General features: G+C 37.0%; 2 protein-coding genes and 1 long non-coding RNA gene across 8 annotated transcripts; 1 reads left to right on the forward strand and 2 right to left on the reverse strand.

Moving 5' to 3' along the window:
- Positions 1 to 266: 266 nt before the first annotated feature.
- Positions 267 to 3,372, reverse strand: LOC131805978 (ketimine reductase mu-crystallin-like). Its single transcript, XM_059129812.1, has 3 exons — positions 3,327 to 3,372; positions 1,511 to 3,271; positions 267 to 683 (listed from the first exon to the last, which is right to left on the reverse strand). The coding sequence occupies exons 2-3, from the start codon at positions 2,262 to 2,264 to the stop codon at positions 424 to 426; spliced, it is 1,014 nt and encodes a 337-aa protein (XP_058985795.1). The 5' UTR covers positions 2,265 to 3,271; positions 3,327 to 3,372; the 3' UTR covers positions 267 to 423.
- Positions 3,373 to 5,509: 2,137 nt separating this feature from the next.
- Positions 5,510 to 6,438, forward strand: LOC131805980 (uncharacterized). Its single transcript, XR_009343921.1, has 2 exons — positions 5,510 to 5,690; positions 5,751 to 6,438. It is a non-coding gene; the product is annotated as an uncharacterized LOC131805980 (long non-coding RNA).
- Positions 6,439 to 6,514: 76 nt separating this feature from the next.
- Positions 6,515 to 9,223, reverse strand: LOC131800387 (uncharacterized). Of its 6 annotated transcripts, none has more exons than XM_059129810.1 (4): positions 9,065 to 9,223; positions 7,438 to 9,000; positions 7,306 to 7,389; positions 6,515 to 7,269 (listed from the first exon to the last, which is right to left on the reverse strand). In XM_059129810.1, exons 1-4 carry the CDS (start codon positions 9,162 to 9,164, stop codon positions 6,566 to 6,568), a joined length of 2,451 nt encoding a protein of 816 aa, XP_058985793.1. In that variant the 5' UTR covers positions 9,165 to 9,223; the 3' UTR covers positions 6,515 to 6,565. The 6 variants fall into 6 exon arrangements, with proteins under 6 accessions (XP_058985793.1, XP_058985794.1, XP_058985790.1 ...); XM_059129811.1 differs by having other exon boundaries at positions 7,306 to 7,336; positions 7,409 to 9,000; XM_059129807.1 differs by having other exon boundaries at positions 6,515 to 7,389.
- Between the last annotated feature and the right edge of the window lie 15,007 nt (positions 9,224 to 24,230).

The following is a 24,230-nucleotide window of genomic DNA, read 5'->3' on the forward strand; positions in this document are numbered from 1 at the left end:
TATTTGTCATTTTCCCACCTGACCTAGCACTGATGCAGTAAAATATTTTTTTGAAAATGTTGACCTTTTGTGGGGGAGGTGCCAAAAGGAGTGGACCGATATTGCCCATCTGCGAAGTCGATCTAAGTTTGATAATAATTTGGACCAAACCGGATACCCCTTCGAGAGTTATCATGCACAGTGGTTTAAGGCATTTCAGAGAAACATATTTCAATTTCAATTATTTTTACATTTTACCATAATGAATTACAAAAATAAATGGACAGTATCTTACTCTTTCGAAAGAGTTTACCAAGAAAATATTACTAGTTAGTGGCAATGTATATTTTTTAATCTTTTAAATTTTTTTATGTTGAAAAATGTAAACTGTCTTGTATTTGTATATTCAATGTGTTCCATTTAATATTTGCCAATAGTTCGTTCTCATTTGCACAAAGCCTCGTAAACCGCCTGTGCCACAGTAGCGTCTTCAGCAGCAATACCCATCGATTGAAAAATGGTGATACGATTATTTTCACTTCGTTGACCTTTGTTGCGAATAACCTCGCCCACTTCTCCAACAATTTTAGCCTTTAAGTCCTTTAGTTCAGTTTTGGCACTGACCAGAGAATCGACATAAACGACACCATTATCATATATATCTTGTGCAACTTCGCCAAAATGAACCTGACCCGCACCAACGGCTAAAAATAGAGGAAATTCAGTATTGAATATATATTTTTAACAATTTTTAATTTTTTCAGTTTAGATTTATTGTTATGAATTTTGATTAAAATCGGTTCAGATATAGCTATAGGCCCCAAATATGTTTCATTCGGTTCGATATTAAAATCTCCCACAGTTTCAGTATGCACTCCATAACAACGAAATTCGGGGCGAAATATCAAATAGAGCTCAGAAATACCTCTGTCAAATTTTATAGTGATCAGTTCAGATTTGGATATAGATCCCACGTATATCTTTATCAGATTTCACATTTATCAGCCCAAAGGAGTATGGGTTTTTGCACATTCAACTGAATTTCGGCTCAGATATAGCTGTATCAATCATATATATCTTTAATTTAAGCTTTCTCATATCATGCTCTCTATAGTAATGGTATTTGGTAAGAGGTATTTGTACCTCCGTCGAATGTAGTGGAAATCGATACAGAGTATAATATTCTTCCCATATATGTATAAGTTATATCCGATTTCAAATTTAAACGGTTCTAAAAATTGTCAATATTAACAGTTATTTGTTACGGATAGCTCTACTAAATTTGCATGGTGTTGCCGCGATTGACCTTTGACGTTTCTTTTCCGGGTCCCCCTCAAATTTGCTTGGAAATCTTCCGACAGATCCATTATTTGAAAATTATCATATTTTAATCAAATCAGCTGGAATCCAAAAAATAACGTATATTCTCAGGAATTCTCAATTTAAAATTGTTCCACAATATTAAAAAATGTGACCCATGGAATACCCCTTCAATATTATCCACCCATATTTTACTACTCATAATACTTACTATTAATATGCACATTATCATGTTTCAGCATGCTATAATTAATTAAAGCCGTGGGTGAATAGGTTCCCACACAAACGACATCAGCTTCACGACAAGCCGCCTCAGGCGTTTCAACAATATGAACATTCACAGAGTTGGGAAACTCTGAACGCAATTTCTCACCCAGCTGATCCGCTTTCGATTTAGTGCGATTCCAGAGGTAAATATCGATAACATTAAATGTTTTACACATCCCCATGGCATGCGACTGTCCCTGAACACCACAGCCAATGATGGCAACACGAATTGCTTTGCTCATACCCTCAGGAAAACGATGTAAAAACAAATACTTGGTTGCGGCCAATGATGCTGAGGCGGTCCGCCATCCCGTAATTTGTGTGCCATCCATAACGCATTGTAACTGTCCCGTTTCGGAGCTAAAGAGTAAGATATTTGCCAATATGTTTGGTAAAGGTGGACTCAATTTTTGATTTGCAGAAAACGATGTAACCACCTTGCAGGCGAGGGTGTTTGTGCGTTTCTCGTTCAATTTGTAGTTGCCCACAAAACCAGGTATGGTAAGCAGCAATTTTGATTTATCACCACAAGAGGTCACTGATCGTGCCGGTTGTATGGCGAAAGAGGCATCCGTATCCTGAGGATTGGCTTCAGTGGGCCCTGTTGCTCTTAGGGCCTCTTCTACGGCGGAATTCACTAAATTCCATGTCAACACTTTGGCAACTTGTTCGGCGGAAAAGAATTTGGGTTGTTCCATTTTGTTATTGTGTTTTTTTTATTAGCACTTGAGACTTGATGGTTATTCCGAGTTGCTTTTGTTTATATAGCTGAGCATAGACTGACAAAGTCGAAAAAAAACAATTTATCATCAAAACATGCCATTAACCCGTAGACGGACGGTATCATTTTATGCAGCTCATGTGGTTTGTTTTGGTGTTGTTTTTTTTTTATATTCTAATTAAAACAAGTTCTTATCAATGTTCTTGTTATCGGCTGAGCCATAAAGATCGATAGCATTATTTATTAGTTTGTTTTGTACAGTACTTTGTGAAGAAAATCAGGCAGAGGTTGGTGCATAAAATTGACGGTATAAATGTATTTTACAAATGTAAGATGGCGCTAAGATTAAAAAAAATGTGTGTATTTTTAGCTCTATTTCAATAATTTGCTGAATATTTCCTGCAATAATTATTTTTGTTGTGGCACAGTGTTATATATTTTGAGAGCTCTTCTACAAAATATCTAGAGTGGTCTATAGTCCACCCGCCTGATTTGTGACTATCCTATCGTTTTTATAGCTACTGCTCTGTTCCAGAACCTGTAAGAATCCACCAATTTTGCATTTACTTTCCATATCATAAAGGAAAAATCGGTTATACTAGTTAAAAATTGTACATTCGTGCAGTTCTGGAACAGACTAAACACATATTTTAATTTTTAAGTCTATGCATACATAATTTCATACATACTTCTTCATACTTCAAACATATTTCTTAAACTAAACTTAGTAACATTTATAAATTTTAAAAATTGTATATCTATATTAAAAGTATTTCCCTTAGGTATATTGAATCTCCTTAGTTTGCTTATTTCTTTTGGATAATATTGTCAAGAATATCTCCAGTGAGACGAATATGATAACAGCCGTGATAATCAAATAGGCCAATATGAGTATATGATCCGGACAGGGTTCCGGAATTGTTGTTACTACCAATGTTGGTGGAATGTAGGCACTTGAGGTCATTTCAAAATAAATGCAAAGAGCTGTAAAAGAAATAAGGTATTAAAAAAATTAAAAAAAAAATGAATTATTTGTTACCACCAATCAATAATTTTATTTTGAAATTTTCCATTTCGTTTTGTATATTGTTGATCGTTATTTCGTTGGATTTTAACTGAATTTGGATCTGATGAAATATTGATTGTTTTATATAAATTTAATCGAAATAATTATTAATACAAAAGGGTATTATTTTGTTTATTCAACTGTTTCAGTTGTTGTTGTCGGCAATATGGAGTCAACGAACGATTACAATTGATGGTGTATTAATGTAAATTTGGGGAGATTGATAACCGATCGAGTTCCAAAATGAAATTTAATTCCATAATTTCCGGAAGGAATTCATTGACATTTACAATAGCTTTTAGTTAATGCTATGGATCTATATTATAGGTAAAAAATGAGAATTCCTGAAGGAGGCTAAAGCTGGGAGGATCCTAGAATGTGGTACCCTACACTACAGCTTTGAAACATATCTTTTGGAAAGAGTGGGAAGGGAAAATTCTTTTGGGATTAAAGTACTTGGCGAGCAACTTAAGGACTGTAGTTCAATTCTGAGATGAAGGGATCGATTGACCATCAATTTTTATACCCTCAGCCTTACGGTTAGAGGAGGATATATATAATTTGATACGGCCAAAACGTGCCTTATCGAAATAACGGTTTTAGACCCAAAGTCTGTTTAGACCAAATCCGTTTCAGGACATTTGGAGTCGATCTCGTGATATCCGTCCGTCCGTCTGTTTTTCTGGGTGGGGTGGTGCGCACGATAACTCTCGAAGGGAGTATCCGATTTGGTACATCGTAATATTATTATCAAATTTAAATTAAGTTCGGAGATGGGCAATATCATCCCACTCCTTCTGGTACCTCCCCCACAAAAGGTCGACATTTTCAAACACAAAAAAATATTTTACTGCACAGAAGGAGAAAGGATAATCCGATTTTGGTCTAACTTTGCCATTCTAATATTTGCATCAGTGCTAGGCCACGTGCGAAAATGGACAACATTCGTCTACTCCATCAAGCACCTCCCACACAAAATGCAAATTTTTGAATAATTATATAATGCGATTGTCTTCAAATTACACACATCACAATATTTTTATTATCCCATGGTCTGGTGTGAAGATGGAATATATCGGTCCACTCCTCCTGGTACCTCCCCCACAAAGGGTAAAATTTTTTAATATCTATGAATCTCATAACACGCGAAATTAACATCCGATTCCATTCAGACTTGGCACATCTCAATATTTTTATCAAATCTAGATCTGTAATAAAGAGGGTAGAGATCGGAAAATTTCTTCTGGTAACTGCCCCACAAAGGGTCAAAGTTTTGAATATGCATGAATCTCATAAAACGCGAAATTAACATCCGCTTCCATTTGGACTTGGTACATCTTAATATTTGCATCAACAGTAAATCTGTTATAAAAATGGTAGAGATCGGAATATTTCTTTTGGCACCTACCTATGTGGGTGGATATATATATATACCTACCTATGTGGGGGAGGTTCAAGAATTTCAAAAACAGAATCCTCAGAAAGCGAAATCCAACTCTCTTCAAATTTCATATATACAAATATTTTTTCTAACACAAGATCTGTGGTATATATGATATATATATATATATATATATATATATATATATATATATATATATATATATATATATATATATATATATATATATATATATATATATATATATATATATATATATATATATATATATATATATATATATATATATATATATATATATATATATATATATATATATATATATATATATATATATATATATATATATATATATATATATATACCACAGATCTTGTGTTAGAAAAATATTTGTATATATGAAATTTGAAGAGAGTTGGATTTCGCTTTCTGAGGATTCTGTTTTTGAAATTCTTGAACCTCCCCCACATAGGTAGGTATATATATATTCCTCTCAACCATATACCTGAGATGAATATGGAACTTATGATTTCGCATAAAATTGCATATAAATGGTCGATTTTCTCTCCCACTCAATAGAGCCTAATCATAACAAAAGTCAAAATATATTTAACTAATCGAACATTGGCTGAGGGTATACATCTGTCGGCAAAACCGACTGATACTTTTTAACTTGGTTTTCATTCAAAATTAAGTTACTCCAACAAAAATTAGCTCGATTCTGTTACTTTATTAAGTCTGGTATTAACTAAAAGACAAAGAAAACTGAACGTGATTGCCTTAGCGTAAGTAGATCACATAAGCATCACTTGAGTAAATAAAGAGTTATTGGACATCGAGTCAGCATTTCGAACTATAGCATAATTTTTTTCTTTTGGATATTTTGGCAAAAATGGATTTCTTCCGAAATATTAATTTAATTCACAGCATTATTGGTGAGTAAACTTTGAAAAAAGCAATATATCGTCATTTATTTACCTTCCTTTCTCTCATAGCATTTATTTTCGTTATGGATCTGGTATGGGCTCTAGATATTTTGGACATAATGGCAACTGATCCGACTATAATACAAACAGCCAATTATCCACAAAATAGTGAAGGGCAAGGAATGTGGAATCATTTGGCATCATCAACACTGCCTACAATGAACCAGCCAATGAGGGTACATACACATACCACAGTCAAACCAACAACAAAACACGCCCATAGTCATGCAGGAAAAAAGATGGGCCATGCACATGGTGGTAAAATGAAAATGATGATGATGCATTCCAAGTGCAAGTCCAAAATGAAAATGTAAAACATGTGATTGAAAATAAATATTAAAAATGTGGGGAAGTCTATGGAAAATTGGGAAACTAAATTCCCTTCTCAAAGTGGATATGACGGAACGTTTGAAGAATTTCTTTGTATCAAAATATATGGCCTTGAATCTACTTTTGAAACTACCTTGCTTGAATTTTTCTCTTTAGATTATCCATTCAATACTTGTTAGCTGCCTCTAATTAGCCACACGCCTTCAACTGCCCTTACGAGTTGAATGACAAAACATTTTTTTTTCAATTTCATCTTCTTTATTGTTAATGACATTTAATTGACTTAATCTAAGCAATAACTTCTATAGATCTCTCTTCCATACATGCACATACACATAAATATACACACGTATATACAAAATATTTATATTATAAAATAAAAAAAACTTAATAATATTCTAACTACATACATACAAACAAATATATATCACCTATGTATATACTTGGGAGTATTGTTGTTGTTTCTGTTTTTTGTTGGGACTTTGACTTTGTTCCTAATAGCTTCTGGCATATGCCGAAGATGAAGCCGAGGCACTTGCATAAGCTCCAGAATGACCTTTGCCGCCACCTGCACATTTGGCACAACTTCCGCCAGGGGCACTACTGCCTCCATAGCCGCCACCTGCACCACCCGGGAAACCAAAACCAAAAGCACCACTACCAGCTGAGGCAAAACTTGAAGCGCTAGCACCACTGAAAGCTCCAGCGCCACTAAAGTTAGGGATTAGGCCACCCAATCCTTTGCCATCGAAACCACACAAGCCGGATGTACAGGGCTTTCCGGCTCCTCCTGGGCTACCGCCGTAGCCGCCTGAATTTCCTGGGCCACTGCCGTAACCACCGGGTCCTCCTGAACCGGCACCACCGCCAGCACCTCCACCATAACTACCAGGCCCTGCAGGGCTACCGCCATAACCTTTAGATCCGGCGGGGCTACCGCCATGACCGCCTCCACCTCCCACCCCAGCACCGCCTCCAGCTCCACCGCCATAGCCGCCTGGACCACCAGGACCTCCTGGGCTACCGCCAAAGCCGCCATGTCCTCCAGGACCTCCAGGACCTCCAGGACCTCCAGGACGACCACCACCAGCACCACCTCCTGCACCAGCACCACCACCAGCACCGCCACCATATTCTCCTGGGCCACCTGGACTACCTGGGCGACCGCCATAACCTCCATGTCCGCCAGCACCGCCACCTGCACCGCCACCAGCACCACCACCAGCACCGCCACCAGCACCACCACCGGCTCCACCACCGGCTCCACCACCACCGCCGTAACCACCTGGGCCACCCGGTCCTCCAGGACTGCCTGGACCTCCACCATAACCGCTTGGACCACCAGGTCCTCCGGGACTGCCAGGACCTCCGCCATAACCACCTGGACCACCATGTCCTCCTGGACTTCCTGGGCCTCCAGATCCCCCAGGACTACCGGGACCACCGCCAAATCCTCCATGTCCACCTAATCCACCAGCACCGCCTCCACCACCTCCGGCACCACCACCTCCACCAGCTCCTCCACCGGCTCCTCCGCCAGCTCCGCCACCATAACCACCAGGTCCACCTGAACTTCCTGGGCCGCCGCCAAATCCACCATGTCCTCCTTGACCACCAGGACGGCCTGGTCCACCACCAGCACCTCCACCGCCTCCAGCTCCGCCGCCACCACCAGCACCTCCACCTCCGCCATAACCCCCGGGACCACCTGGTCTACCGGGACTACCCGGTGCACCGCCATAGCCGCCTAAACCACCAGCACCTCCGGCACCACCGCCAGCACATCCTCCACCACCAGCACCGCCCCCGGCTCCACCGCCATAACCACCAGGTCCACCTGGACTTCCTGGGCCACCGCCAAATCCACCGTGTCCTCCTTGACCGCCAGGACGGCCTGGACCACCACCTGCACCTCCACCACCACCAGCTCCGCCGCCACCACCAGCACCACCACCTCCGCCATATCCTCCGGGACCACCTGGTCCTCCTGGGCTTCCGCCATAACCTCCTGGACCACCATGTCCACCAGGTCCTCCTGGACTTCCGTCATAACCACCTGGACCACCGTGTCCACCAGGTGCTCCGAGACTGCCTGGACCTCCACCATAGCCGCCTAAACCACCAGCTCCTCCGGCACCACCGCCAGCTCCACCACCTCCACCTGCTCCTCCTCCGGCACCACCACCAGCACCACCGCCATAACCACCAGGTCCACTAGGCCCTGGTTGTTGTCCACCCGAATTGGGGAATTGTACCGGTCCCTTACCATTTGGTCTGCCGGGACCACCACAACTACCTCCAGAACATGAGGGATTGGGGTTTACACCAGGATGCCAATCGGAAGGGCTGCCAACTGAATTTAGATTGGGATCAGAGCCGGGTTGCCAGGCGCCAGGTTGATTTCCTGATGCAGGAGGAACATAAGATAAGTCAGGTTTTTTGATGGGCTTACCAGGACCACCATTTAAAATACCAACACCAACAGAGCCTCCAGCATAAGTACCGGCACCACCTGGCAAAAATAGATTCGATTTGCCACCACAGTTACCAGAGGAGCAGCCAGGACCCGAAGCACCGCCGCCACCACCACCGGCTCCTCCACCAAAACCTCCGCCAAAGCCACCACCTTTTCCAACGCCACCATGTAATCCTCCAGCTGATCCATGTAGCTTGCCAACACCATCCAAAATACCACCAATAACTCCGGATATACCCTGTTTGAGGCCATTCAAGTTGATCTCCTTGTGGATGCTGACACCACCTCCAGGCAAAAAGGGATTGGCGCCACCACCACCACTGCCGCCGCTACCGGGACAGCCACCACTACACCCACCTCCTCCACCACCAGATGAATAGCTGCTAGCAATTGCCGAGGCAGAAGCTGAAGCTCCGCTGTAACCACCTCCGCCACCATAACCACCAGCGGAAACTGAAATTTAATGGAAATTTAGACATAAGATGCATTGATTACAGATTCATCCTGTACTTCTTACCCATTTGGTTAGATCCCAAGATCATCAGAATTGTTGCCGTCTTCAGCCATAATTTGTATTTTGTGCCAACAGCACAACGACCCCTAATCGTTCGAGCCATGTTCGAAATGCAATTGTAATAGGCCAAAAGAATACACTGGCAATTTATAGTCGGAGAGACAAGTTTGATTTCACGATAATTACCCCAGACTCCCAGACAGAGTGCGATATTCCTTCTCTATTCACACTTCATAACTAGCCAAGATTACAAACAGCAACAACAACCACAATGACAAGCTGGACTCCACCTTTACACCGCTGCCCGGTTATTTGGCATTTTGCATAGAAATGTGGGAAAACCCTTACAAAAAATGTTATTTTAAAATAGAAGTTCTAACGTTTTTTTGTTTCAACCAACAACTCAACACAACACGATTCCCACTGAATACCGGGCATCATTGTTGAATAAAACAAAATGAAAATAATAATAACAACAACAAGAAATATTTTTAATTTAGAATTTTCAATACAAAAGTGCAACGTCTTCCATCGGCATCGCCTCCACTAGAATTTCTTCTCCTCCAACACTGAGAATATTGAGAGACGAAAAATGCCCCAGAGTGAATCAGCTCTTCGATGTGGTTTTTTCGTAGGTGGCTTTAATAACGTCCGGGTCACTGGGAATGGAAATGAGGCGTATTCGTACATTTGTGACGTTGCATGCCACGTTCATATGGGATTTGATAATCATTTAGAAATCAATTAGTGATAATGAAAATCCGGGCGATACCTTGTTAAGTTATTGATGAGATGGGTGATTAATTAATAATTTTTAATTGGATCAGAACAAGTAATGGGTTTTTCTGCCCAGAGGCGTTTTCCATTGGACAGTAATATAGTCAAATTACCAGTTGGGATATTCCTAGGGTAAAATGATAAATAAATTCATTTCAGGGTAGTTCGAAGGGTGTTCATGAGGCCAAATGACCACTTTTTCGGCATTTGTGTATTCTACATTTCGGGGGTTCAACTGCAAAATATTACCATTTCCTAGTAAAATTTACAAAAATGTAAGAAAAATGACCAGTTAAAAAGTATCCGACGGTTTTGCCCACAGATGTATACCCTCAGCCAATGTTCGACTATTTAAATATATTTTGACATGTGATAATTGAAATTGTTGACCCTCTATGGAGTAGGTTCTGAAGGAACCTACAGGGTGAGATAAAAAACATCAACAAAGTCAAACGTCATAATTTTTACATTTTTTTGAAAGTAATGAAAGCAAAAAATGTCGGAAATAGCATCAAATTTTAAAATAAGTCTAGATTTGTTCGAATTGGTCAAACGGCCAATAAAACCGTCACACGCTGCCCGAATGTTGCTCTGCAGTATTTTGGCCCATTTCCGATGAAGAGCTTGCTTGAGGTGATCGACACTTTGGAATTTTTTAGTGACAACTTTGCTTTCCGGAGATTTTGGGGGCAATTGTACGCTGGGTGGCGCGTGGTGAGTGCGAAAGTTCTGAGTACTATTGAAATGTCCAAGGTCTGCGGCCAAAATATTTGAGTGCTCAAGGCTTTAATACACCCTCCAGAATATTTTCGCCATAATATTCGGCATTTATTCTGATGCCATGATCGATTAATACGAGCGGAGAGCGACCATCGGCTGTTATGGCGGCCCACACCCTCACCATGGCTGGCGCTTGAGTTCTGGTGGCCAATCTCTCGATAAAATTTGGCAAATGTTTTTCCGAGCTCTATAAGATATCTGGTACCAAAAAATCATTGTCGTCGAATGCATTTTACGAATGTGAGGGATTTAAAGATCAAATCGGATGAAACTTATATATGGGAGCTATAGTTATATCTAAACCGATTTTCGAATTTCCAAATTTGATGTACTTGTTTCTAAACCGAATTCAGTTGGATGTGCCAAAATTCAGGTCATTTAGGCTTATATTGGCCATTTGGTGCACAATTAACCCGGAATCGGTTGAAGATATATGGGAGCTATATCTAAATCTGATCCGATTATCTCCAATTTCAATAGGATTCGTCGTTCGCAAAATTACAAGGAAATCAAACATTTATTTCCAATTTTATGCGAAACCATTTTCATCTCAGGTTTCTGGTTGAGAGAAATATTTAGATATAGCAAGTTGTAAAGAATCGCTGACTTGCTTCGCAAGTTTGACAGATAAAAGTATTGAAAATTGTGATCCTGTGTGGGTGAGGTACCAGAAGGGGTTCGCAGATATATATCATCTTCACAACAGATCTTGTGTTAGCAAAAATGTTTGTATGTGTGAAATTTGAAGAGAGATGGATGCATATTTCGTTTTCTTTGAGAGTTTTGTGTTTCAACATCTTGAACCCTATGTTGGGGAGGTACCAGAAGAAATGGTTCGATCCCTGCCACCTTTATAACAGATTTTGTGTTGATGAAAAATATTGAGATTTACCAAGTCTGAATAGAATCGGATGTTAATTTCACGTTTTATGAGCTTCATGTAAATTCAAAATTTTGACCCTTGTTCTGGGGGAGGTACCAGAAGGCGTGAATCAATATATCCCATCTTCACAGCAAATATTGCGTTAGTAGAAATAATAGGGACTGTGAAATATGAAGAGAACCGGATGCTTATTTTGGATTTTATAATCGTTTTGTTTATTGAAAACTTTGACCCTTTTTGTGGGGGAGGTACCAGAAAAAATTATCCGATCTGTGCCATCTTTATTACAGATCTTTTGCTGGTAGAAATATTGAGATGTGCCAAGTTCGAAAGGAACTGGATTTCAATTTTGCTTTTTATGAGCTTCATGGAAATTCCAAATTTTGGCCATTTGTGGGGGAGGTACCAGAACGAGTGGACCGTTATTTTCCATAATAACACCAGATCTTGGATAAATAGAAATATTGTGATGTGTGTAATTTGAAGACAATCGGACTTTACCTCACATATTATAAGAGTTATAATGATTCAAAATGTTGACCCTTTGTAGGGGAGGTACATAATGAAGTGTTCATTTTCCAACCTGACCAAGCACTGATGCAAATATTTGGATTTGCAAAGTTGGAGCAAAATCGGATTACCCTTTCTTTTCTGTGCATTAAAATATTTCTTTTTTTTTGAAAATTTCGACCTTCTACGGGGGAGGTAGCAGAAGTAGTGGACTGATATAGCCCATCTTCGAACTTGATCTAAGTTTGATTATATTACTATGTACCAAGTTTGGACCAAACGAGAGTTATCGTGCTCACCAGCCAGACAAACAGTCGGACCGACATCGCTAGATCGACTCCAAATGTCCTGAAACGGATTTGGTCCAAGGAGACCTAGGGTCTAAAACTGTTATTTCAATGAGGCATATGAACCCTATGGCTGAGGGTATAACATGTGAATAAACCCGTGAATGTATCGATATGCAGAGGCATAACGGGGTTAGGTGCTATATAAAATCGTAAGCCTTTATAGATCATTTTCTGCAACCGGGTCCGCATATGTCCGCAATCCATGTCTGCTTTGAAAGAAGAGAGTTCTGTTGGTAAATAAGCTAAATTGTCGCATTGGGGACTCACACAAGCATTGAAAAACCAATGCACCCAAAACGAGACACTGTTTTGGAGAGGATTTCTGTTCGGAGGCATATTTTTTCGAAAATGAGCAAGGAGTGTTCATTATGTTATGGAAAAAAAATATTTGGCGGAGTATTTAATTGTAAGACGTTCTACAGGTCTTAAGGTATTTTAAAGATATAAGATAATCTATTGTATATAGGCCTTCATAGCTCTTATATGGGTAGGAGAAGTTTTATTGGTCTTACATCAGGGATGCTCAAAACAAAAAATGAATGTGTATTGGTGCGAGAGAGTGAACGTCCACTCAAAGAAATTTCATGAGTTGTTGGCGCCAACTAATGCATAATGATATTATTATTATTACAGTGTACTAGCATATTATAGGGGGAAATGTTTTGTTTTGTATAAATACAAATATATAAATTTAATTTTAATTCAACTAAAAACATAAATAAATAATTAAATTAAATGTAAAAAAAAAAACAATTCACCTATTAATTTACAAATAATCGATACAAAAGTAGTTAAATAAAAAATGGAGATTTAAGCCTTTTGAAGCAGGGAACACTTAATAAAAATATTAATATTTACATTTAAAAAGTTGTTAAAATGACGTCTCAATACGTCATATTTTTTATTTTGCCACATAAAATGCATTGAATATTATCAAAAGCATTTTTAACCATAAAATACGATTGTAGCATTCTGGCATGTAGTTAAGCTGAAATAAAATAGTGCAAATAAAACTATTGTTTCGCTAAGTGCATCAACGGTAGCAATGCGTGCAGCCACACACGTCTTCATTCGTCGGTGTCTCATCGACGACTGATTCTTATTCTCATTGCGAGTTCGTGTTGGTTTGTTTATACTTTTTCGTTCGAGGCTGCCCACAACTGTCTTACATAGATGGAAGGGTTTTTGAAGACTTTTTGTGCAATTCTCATAGAGTTATACAAATGGAATATCTTTTTATAGTTTTCTAGAGATAGAACCCTCTTTCATAAGCTCATATTATTATGTGTCCTTCTGTCTATTATTAGTCCTTCTGTTTTCGTCAAAATTTTCTCTTAGTGTAGAACTTAACTGTTTTTTCTTTATTTATAATGATATTGATTTTCTGGCCTCTAATGATTGCTCATTAAATGCTGGCAGAATTAATCAAACACTTCATCGAAACGAAATATCACGATGAACAAATGAGGTGCAAATAATATTTATTTTTTGAAACGATGCTGACTGATGTAATGGCGTAATAATGAATGAGCGAAACAACAATGCTGCCGATGATTAACATAGTCATTTTCCAAACGGAAGTAAACTCTCGAATATGACGCCCTCTGTGGTCATTGGGCATTCATCAAATTATGGGAAATATCTTAATTATGGTCTGGGTTAAACCTGAAATAAAAAAGAAAATTAATAATAATTAGAGAGTTTTCGTGGCAAGCACAAATTAAAATTGCAATAAATTTTTAACGAATATATAAATGATTTGCTCGCGATCATGAATATGTTAAGGGGATAATTAGAAGAATTTGATTTTTTTTATTCAGAAGTGGAGGAATTGAAATCTTTTTACTACGATAACCGATTTTCCCTTTATAATATTCAAAAAAGTTGCAGGTTCTGCAACAGCGCAAGCATGTTGTAAAAATATGTGATATTGCGAAAATATTTGATTTGGAACATGATTAGATTTCTTTGAATTTTTCCTCATCTGTGAACCCAATTCGAAATAAAAATCTTCCAGATAATGTTCTCATCTTTTTTGTGGGCATTTTCCAGCATTTATACATGCCCACTTGCCAAAGGTTTCACTGTATTTCGTTTGGACATTACATTTACTACTACAAATTTGTATAGAAATCAATATTGAAATCAATAAGTTTTGTAATTTTGTTATCTAATTGAGTTGTTACGAATATTTCGTTAATCGTTATTTATTCACTATTGTTTTTTGGTGTTGTTATTGGAATTAATAAAATCACGAAATCGATGCAACTTGGGGTCATCGATAATGGCGTCTGTTAAGCGGATTAGTTGGAAATTATTTAAATTTAAATATTTTGTAAGAAATTGAACACGAACACACATGGGAAATCTTTCGCAGGAAATATAATAAGGGTAGGGATTTCTATGTGGTTGATTTAGACAAATTCTCTATTATAACTCAGGACAAGAGCAAGGACATGAAGGTTAAAATGTCCAAAATCATTGTGTGACAAAATTTTAATTTTTTTCAATAAAGGTAAAATCGAACAGATTATAAAAGTAGAGCTAGACAAATCGACGTTTTTAAAGTTTACATTGCACAGGAACCTGACTAGAGGGGGCAAGTTTCCCCTCTTCCACATACCCTCCGATATTCGGTATTTTGATGATTTTAGCGATATTATTTACCGGAATTGTTTCAAATTTGGTATTTGAAGTTCGCACTGGATACTACAGACTAAGACAGAAAATGAGTCATGTGGGTCCACGTCTTCGTTTAGCCTCCATATAACGGTAACCCCGATATTCGGTATTTGGATTGTCGCTAGAGTCATTACAAATATTTACCTGAATTATTTCAAATTTTGTATTTGTTCGTAATGGATACTACAGCCTATGCCAGAAAATTGTCTGTGCAGGTCCACGTATGGTACCTCCCTGTATTCGGTAGTTTATTTATTTTCCGATTTTTTCTCAAGTTTATCATTTGAATTTTATAATAGCTTATGACAAAAGTTGCCTATGCAGGTCCACGTTATCGTATAGACCCTAATATACTGCTACATTCGGTATTTTTAAGCTTTTAACTGAATTTTTAATGGATTTTATTTTTTTGAAAATTTGCCAAATTTGTACCAAATGGTGGAGGGCATTCAAAGTTCGGCCCGGCCGAACTTACAACTTTTTTACTTGTTATTACTTAAAATGCAGAAATTAGGAAAATGCACTAAACAATTGAGGTGGATATTAGTAGAATCATTGCACAATGTTCCAACTAACAATTTTTCTGTTCAAAACTATTTGAAGGTCTCCATTTTTAAACCCTAGAAAGCAACAGAGAAGCGACCACTATCCCTTCACCCAATGCCTAGTTTTGTACCATTTAGTTCGCATATCCAAAACAATTTACATCTCTCCATCCTAGACACCAGCAGTGATCCAAAATTAGTATTATCGGTACTTTCCGAACAATTATAGTACACATTTCCAAAACCACCGCCAGATCTCAAACCAGAGATCTTAAAATTATATGTCAGAATTCCAGCTATAAAGGTATATACCCAACATCAAATTTTTGTACAATAAGGTACTTTTCGTACAATTTTAGTACTCATTTTCAAAATCACCCCAATATCCTAATCAAAAACACTAACAGAGACATCTATTTCAAATTTCAGGATTCCAGCCCTATTCTTTCATCCAATACCAAAATTTAGTAATTTTCGTACAATTACAGCACGCATTACCGAAACCACCTCCATATGTCCAGGGGACACATGAACAGCGATCCTAATACCAAATTTCAGATTTCAAGCATTATCTGTTCACCCAATACCAAATTATACCGAATTTTGCACTATCTAGTACTTTTCTTACAATTATAGTACACATGACCAAAACATATATACATTGCATATACCCTTACTTTCCAACCGTTAACATAATATCAAATGGTACCATTTTAGGAATTTAGTACTATTTCAGAACTTTTCGTAACATTGCAGTTCGAATTTCCGGAAACCCGAAATCATTCCTCTACTCTATCAATGACTCCAATTTCAAAAATCCATCCTTATCACACGCTTACGCACCAAGACTGGCCCCCGTGCAAGATTTCATTTCGAGCTTCAGCCGTATTGTCTAGGCGTTGGATAGTCAGTCATGTCAGTCAGTCATTTCACTACTTATAATTTATTACGAATACTTTCAAAATTTCAGAATATATTCTTACACATAAATATTAAAAACATCCTATACGAATAAATATGACAGTCGTTGTTTTCAATCCGTTAAATTTCTCAAAGTAAAGATAAAAAATCACGTTTCAAAAAAAAAAAAAAAAATATTTGATTCTTGGAATTAATTTTCTCCAGACCGTGTGACTTGGTCGACTACAATTTATTAACTAATTTTCGAAAATGTTAAACCAATTTTATCTTCAAACATTTTAGAACATGTTTTTGGACATGTCTAAACAACTGTCTCACGCATCAAACATTAATCGTCTGAGCTCGTGCCAAAAAACGTTTTCGTTTTCTAAGAATTTATATATTTACATAATAATAAATAAAATATGCTTTGTCATTATGTGAATAGCAGGTCTGGCAAAAATGGACATTCTTGGAATTCATCACGTTTTGTAACGAAATTATGAATTCATAATTAATTATTCAGAACTTCTGTAAGAAATATGTAAATGTGGCAAATCTTTCACAAGATTAATGATGGATATGGGTAAAATGTAGACTTACAACAATGTAATATATAATAGCTATATTATAATTATCGAAACCTATTGCTTTAACCCCAATCAACCCCAATTCAGCATTTTCCCTCCACCTTCGCTTATATGTTTCAAAATTTTATATGCAGGGTTCTACATAAAGAGCATTTTCCTGAATGCAATACTTCCATGGGTACAAATATTAATATAAGTGTCATCTGAATATTTTTTAGTGGGAGGTGCTATTATTTTCTACACAACTGTTTATCACTAATAACAACACATCATTCAGGCTCGTGCCAAAAGAAATCGATTTCTAAGAATTAATACTAACATAATGTTGATGAGTGAGTCCATGACAAATGACTTTAAAAAGCATGTCCACAAATATTTTGAAATATTAAAAAAATATTTTTAGAATATTAAAGAAAACAATTGTGAAGATTCATGCTTAATCCATTACAGACTTATTAATAACGACAAGGTTCTGGGAAAATTTTAAATTTTGCAATTTTGTGTGTAAATCTTTCACAAAAATAAAATTTATAATTATACCCTACAACACTATGTGTTGGGGGTATTATAAGTTTGATTGGCCCAGAATTTATGTAACACCTCGAAATATTGGTCTCCCATATAGGAAAGTATATATGGATCTTCCTAGCTCGCCGAGCTGGGTCGATCTAGCTATGTATGTCCGTCCGTCCGTCTGTCCGTCTGTCCATGTTAATTTGTAATCACGCTATAGGTCGCAATTATGGCCCGATCCTGACGAAATTTTGCACGAAGGTGGGGTTATGGTCAGAATAGAAGCCTATTTCCTTTGGAGATGATCGCCAAATGTTTAGGGGTTGAAATGGACCAAATACTGAAAAAATGTCGGATTTTGCAGTTGATATACAGGTCGAATTATAGACCAATCGACGCGGAATTTCGCATGTAGATAGAGTTTAGGGCGGGGAAGAAGCCTACCAATTTGGGTGGTCATCGGAAAATATTTAGCGGGTAAAATAGACCATATCTTTTGTGTTGAAAAACTTCAAAAATTTTCATTAAACCGTGAATTTTTTTAATCTCGGCGAAATCACAAAGTCATGACAAGGTTACTTCTGACTTTTACATTGATGTTCACATCCAACAAATCGGATATATAGCAAATTTATGCGATATATATGTCTATCAAAGAAGGTATGCTTGAAAGATCTCTTATATGTCGAGAACGGCTGAACTGATTTCGACAGTTCTCATTAATTCAGAATGGCCTCTTGGCAGGAAAGAAAAAACGTCTAAAAAAATCGCATAAAAATATCTCTCTAAAGATGAAAATATTGATTTTGTAAAATTTTCTCATATTTTTTCAATTTTGTCATATTTTTGGCATATTATCATTTTGAATTAAACATTTGGTAATATTTCTACAGCTAACAAAACTAAGTAGTTGGGATATCAGGATATCATATACAGATCGCATTTATGGCCCGATCCTTACGAAATTTTGCATGGGGATAAGATGAGGGTCAGAATAGAAGCCTACTCTTTTTGGAGATGATCGCCATATATTTAGGGGTTGAAATTGACAAAAAAAAAAAAAAAAACTGCAAAATTGTCGGCAGGTCGTAATTATCGCCCGATCCTCACGCACATTTGAATGGGGGTTACCGGACATTGCAAAAGCCAAGCAGTTTCTAATGGCCATCCAAAAATATTCAATGTGTGAAATAGTTTGCCAACTTTTGTGGTTAAAATACGAAAATGTCCATTCCAGAGACTTTTTGGAGAATTCACAAATACAGGAAAGACGCACTTCTGACTATTTCGTTTAAGAATGTAGTCAAATGTCTGTATCTCATATAGGTGCGTTTCAGTCAAAAATCAATAATAAATGTTAATCTTTTGCCACTTCTGAGAGATTATAGGTCTTTGGGAAATATTGGTTCCAGATCTAGGAAGACCATTTACGTGCAACATCTACCAATAAATTGGAAATGAGCAAATTAGTTTAAGTTGTTATTTTTCGAAAATTAGAGAACGAAACCTGATGGTTTTCTTTAATTATTTGTCACAATATATTGTGGAATTCTGTCGAGTATTTCGTTTATATAAACTGTATCGTTTATTTTAGTGTTGTAGGGTATTCAACGGTCGGCCCCGCTCGACTGTAGCATTGGCTTACTTGTTTTTTCATATTTTTTATCGCATGCGAATTTTTTCAATTTGACTTAAAATATTGAAGTGTATATTTTGTAATATTTTTTCACTTTACAACACAGGTTGGGGTTATTATTTATATACAGATTGCAATTATCGTTTGATCCTCACGAAATTTTTCACAAAGGTAGGGTTAGGCTCAGAAGGGCTAAGCCTATTGTTTTCAAAGATGTCCGCAATATATTTAGGGGTTGAAATGGACCAGTAACTCAAAATGTTCCTGATTTTTCAGCCGTTTTAAGGTCACAAATAGAAACCAAAGGACACGAAAACTCGCATGAAGTAAGAATTTAAGACAGTGGGTAGAATGTACCACTACTTTTGTGTGAAAAAATACCAGCATTACTTACAGGCTATATCCGAAGTACACAAAAGGCGAACTTTTGGCTTTTTTAAACTGATTTCGTTGACGAATATAGTCAAATATCGTAGATAAGCAAATCGTATAGATGAGTCTAAATTTGGATATACAGAGGGGCCTCTTGCTTTTGGAGATGATCGAAAAATATTTAGCGGTGAACCAAAAATAGAAAACTTTTCCTGATCACACAATTGAAGCCAATCAACACGCCTGAGAAGAAAGTTGGGGACAGAGGAAGAATTCCAGCGTTTTGGATGACCATTGGATTATATTTAGCTGTAAAGTGGACCAGAACAACTAACAGCACGACGGAGTTTGTAAATATTGGGCAAATGTCTCTGGCCAGGATGCCAAGGCAATGCTCCGTGTTATAATTCCAAAAGTGAAATTCTCCAAAATAGATTTGGACAAAAGGGGGCTTCTAACATATTGTAGTGTTGTAGGATATCACATGGTCGGCCCCGCACGACTGTAGCCTTTGCTTACTTGTTTAAATTACGTCCACGAATATTTTGAAATTCTAAAAAATATTTTTTAAAATCAAATGTGAAGATTCATGTTTATACCCGTTACAGACAGACGTATTCATAATAACAAGGTTCTGGAAAAAATGTATATTTTGCAATTTTTGTGTAAATTTTTCACAGTATTAAAATATGTATTTTCGAACTTACAAATAAATTTGTTGTTACTTTTCATAGTTGTAAGTTTCTTTATATATATTATGGAAGTTTCTTTATAAAACAAATTATATAAATTACCTTTGAATATCTTAAAGTGTAGTAGTTTTGTGGAAATCTCTGTCGGTCTAATATTCATTCCAAACAATGATTGAAAATGCAAATTTCTATATATATTTTGCGATATATCCGATACCTGACTATATCCGTCTGAGAAATAAGCAGCCGTGTAAAGGTCAAAAGAATCCTTTTTATTTTTTTTTTGTGAATTTCGCCATAAAATGACTTTCAGCATTAAAAATTTTCGAGGTTGAATTGAAATGTTAGTATTTTTCACACCAAAAGTCATGTTCACTCTCTAAATAACTTCCCTCGAACATTCTAAAGGGTAGGCTCATATCTGGTTCTCATATCTAACCCTAATCAAAATTCCGTGTGGATTGGTCTTTAATTGTGACCTGTCGACCAGCTGCAAAACCTAGAAAAAAATTATATTTTTGTCCGCTTTTCCTACAAAATATTATGCGTTAACCACCATAAAATGTAGGCTTCGAGCCTTAATATGGCAAAATATTGACATTGTATTAACATAAGCATTGGTTTAAAGGTCCCTTTAAATGGATCCTAGGTGACATTCTGACCACCAAATGAAAAGGTTTCGCTTGATATTTTATAATATTAAAAAATTGTTTTTTTTTATCATTCTCAAGGTCTCAATTAATTTATACATTAATTGATAATATTAAGGCCAAAGGATTGATTTTTCTACATATGATACATTTGCTAAAAAGTATATTTATAAAAAATATAACCTCAAAGAAACCATAGCGATAGCATATTCTTTATTTTGGTTTTAATTTCACGTTTGTATTTCTTGATTGCATAACTAATAATATTCAAAAACACTACCTGGTTTTAAATTTTAATTTTCCATATTTCTTGGAAATTCGAACCTGTTGTTCAACATAATACATAGCTTGGCGTGATGATATTAAATAAATGAAGAATAGCTTATATTAGCTTTTGAATTATGAGTTTATTTGATAATAGATGTATAACAAATACAAGGTAGATCAAAATAGTGACATCTCAAAGTTATTTGTTGTTTGAAATTACTGATAAAAATGAAACTCCTACTGCTATTATCCAGGGTTCTAGACTTAAAATGCCAGAAAGTTTTCTCAAATGAAACTCCGAAGATGTTCTCATAGAAAAACCAGTAAAGAAAGACTTAAAGTCGGGCGGGCCGACTTTATGATACCCTACACCACTTTTCTAATTTAGTAGAGCTCCGCATAACAATGGGTGCATTCAATCATACAGGCTATGATTATAATTATAATTTAGAGTTCAAAACACTAAATATGCCGGAGCATTTGTATCTTTTAAATTCGGACTTGTATTGCCCATTTGGTATATATGGGAGCTATAACCAAATCTGAACCGATCTTGATAAAATAAGGCAAAGATATTTCTGAGCTGTATTTCATATATTTCCCTAAATATCGTTGTTAGGGAGTGCATATTACGGCTGTGGGTAACAAATATAACAATTCGGATGAACAACATATATATGGGAGCTATAGCTATATCTGAACCGATCTTTACCAAGTTTGACATACTAGCTTCTAGATTAAATTCGGTCGTAAGTGCCAAATTTCATCCCATTTGGGCAAATATTAGACGTTTGGTGCACAATAAAAAGTTTGGTGCACAATGAAAAGGATATATGGAAGATACATCCAAATCCGCACCGATCTCGATAAAATGTAGCAAAGGTATTTCTGAGCTGTATTTGATATATTATATAATAAATTATAAAAATTGTTGTTACAGAGTGCATATTACATCTACGAAGGACTAAAATAATAAATCGGATGAACAATATATATTGGAGCTATAGCTATATCTGAACCGATTTCGATCAAATTTTGCATACATATTTTCAGGCCTAATTTGGTTGTATGTACAAAATTCCATACTATTCGGGCTGATATTACACGTTTGGTGCACAATAAAAGGCAAATCGGACGAAGATATATATGGGAGCAATATCTAAATTTTTACCGATTATCTCCAATTTTAATAGGGTTCGTCCTTGGGCCAAACAAATGATTTGTGCAAAATTTCACCTGGATCGGGTAATAAATGCGACGAACGGACATGCATAAATCGACTCAGAATGTGATTCTTTGCAGATCATCAAAAGAAACTATGGGTCTATCTCCTTTCCTTTTGCCTGTTACAAACAAATTCACAAAGACATAATTCCCTGACCACCTTGTGTTGTAGGGTATAACAAGAAAAGCAACAGATTATATAAGAGAAACTTAGAAGTCCTTCCTATAGAAGAAAGTTTTTTCCCTCTCATAGATGGACAAGAAGATAATCGCATAGAAGAGCCGAAAGTCCTCTCGAAGAGAATCCGAAGTCTATCCACAAAAGACAGAAAGTTCTTCCCATTGAAAACCAAAAGTTTTCCACACAGAAAATATTTAGGTTTTCTCAGAAAAGATCAGAATGTTTTTCTACAAAGGTTTTCTCATACAAGAATGGTCTTCTCACAGAAGACTCAAGGATCTGCTCATAAAGACCTGACGTTCTTCTCAAAGAGGACGCGAAGGCCTTCTCGCAGAAGAGCTGAAGGTCTTCTTGCACAAGGCTCGAAGGTCTTCTCACAGAAGATCAGAGAGTCTTCCTAAAGAATACCAGAAGATCTGAGGGTCCTCCTACAGGAGAGCAGAAGGTCGTCTCCTAGGAGATCAGAAGGTCTTCTCTTAGAAGACCAGAAGGTCTTCTCTTAGAAGACCAGAAGGTCTTCTCTTAGAAGACCTGAAGGTGTTTTCACGTAAGACCTGAAAGAAGACCAGAAGGTCTTCTCAGAGAAGATCTTCTGTTATTCTTTAAGTAGACTCTCTGGTCTTCTGTGTGAAGACCTTTTAAGAAGAGCAAGAGGTCTTCTCAGAAAAGAGAAGAACGTCAGGTCTTCTCATAGAAGCGTGTCACGTTGTCTCCCAAAAGAGCGGAAGGTCTTCCCCTAGAAGGTCTTCTCTTGGAAGAGCGAAAGCTCTTTTCCTGGAAGAGCGAAAGTTCTTCTCCTATAGAAGCGAAAGCTCTTCTCCTAGAGGATGCGAAAGTCTTCTCCTAGGAGAGCGATATATTTTCTTACAGAAGGTCTTATCACAGAGGACTAGAAACTCTTCTATGAAAAGAGGGTCTCCTTGAAGGCCTTCGTAGGAAAGGACAGAAGGTCTTATTATATAAGGATGTCTTTATCCAGAGGATTAGACTATTTATTGGACTAATTGCCAACATCAGAAAATTGATTGGCTTGAATCCATTTTTATTAAAAGTTTATTTTTAGTTGTTGGTGAAAAAAATTACCGATTTTGTGAAACCTTAACGATCTTTGCCTTTTTCTTTAAAAAAATGTAGCATTTAATTCCCGTTGTTATAAATTAATTAACAAATACGTTTCAATATTTCGTCTTGTATTCGTACGAAAGGGGGCACGTCGTTCTATAAATATTAAATACTAGCTGGCCCGGTCCGCGTTGCCGGTCCGTAGTTTTTGTCTATTATGCATATTTGTCAAAGCATAATTATTCAAAGATATGAATGTTGTAAATGTTCACGTACTGGTCGATTAGTTTTTAATTTTTAGTCAAATGAGCAGTAATTTGGAATGTACGCCTCATAATTGAGGGCTAATTGATTTAAAAATAGCCAAAGTTAATTACTTTTTTAAACCCATTAGCACCTCAGATTGTGCATTAGAGTCCTCATAAGTCCCCCTAGCCATGTCGGTCTGTTTGTCCGCCAAAAGGTGGACTTGAGGGGGTACTATTACATGTAGAAAATTCTAAAATTTGTAGATATGTTGAAATTTTTGTGTAAGATTTTCACCCCCAAATACAC

Source organism: Musca domestica, unplaced genomic scaffold, assembly GCF_030504385.1.
Source record: "Musca domestica strain aabys unplaced genomic scaffold, Musca_domestica.polishedcontigs.V.1.1 69, whole genome shotgun sequence".
Lineage (NCBI taxonomy): Eukaryota > Metazoa > Arthropoda > Insecta > Diptera > Muscidae > Musca > Musca domestica.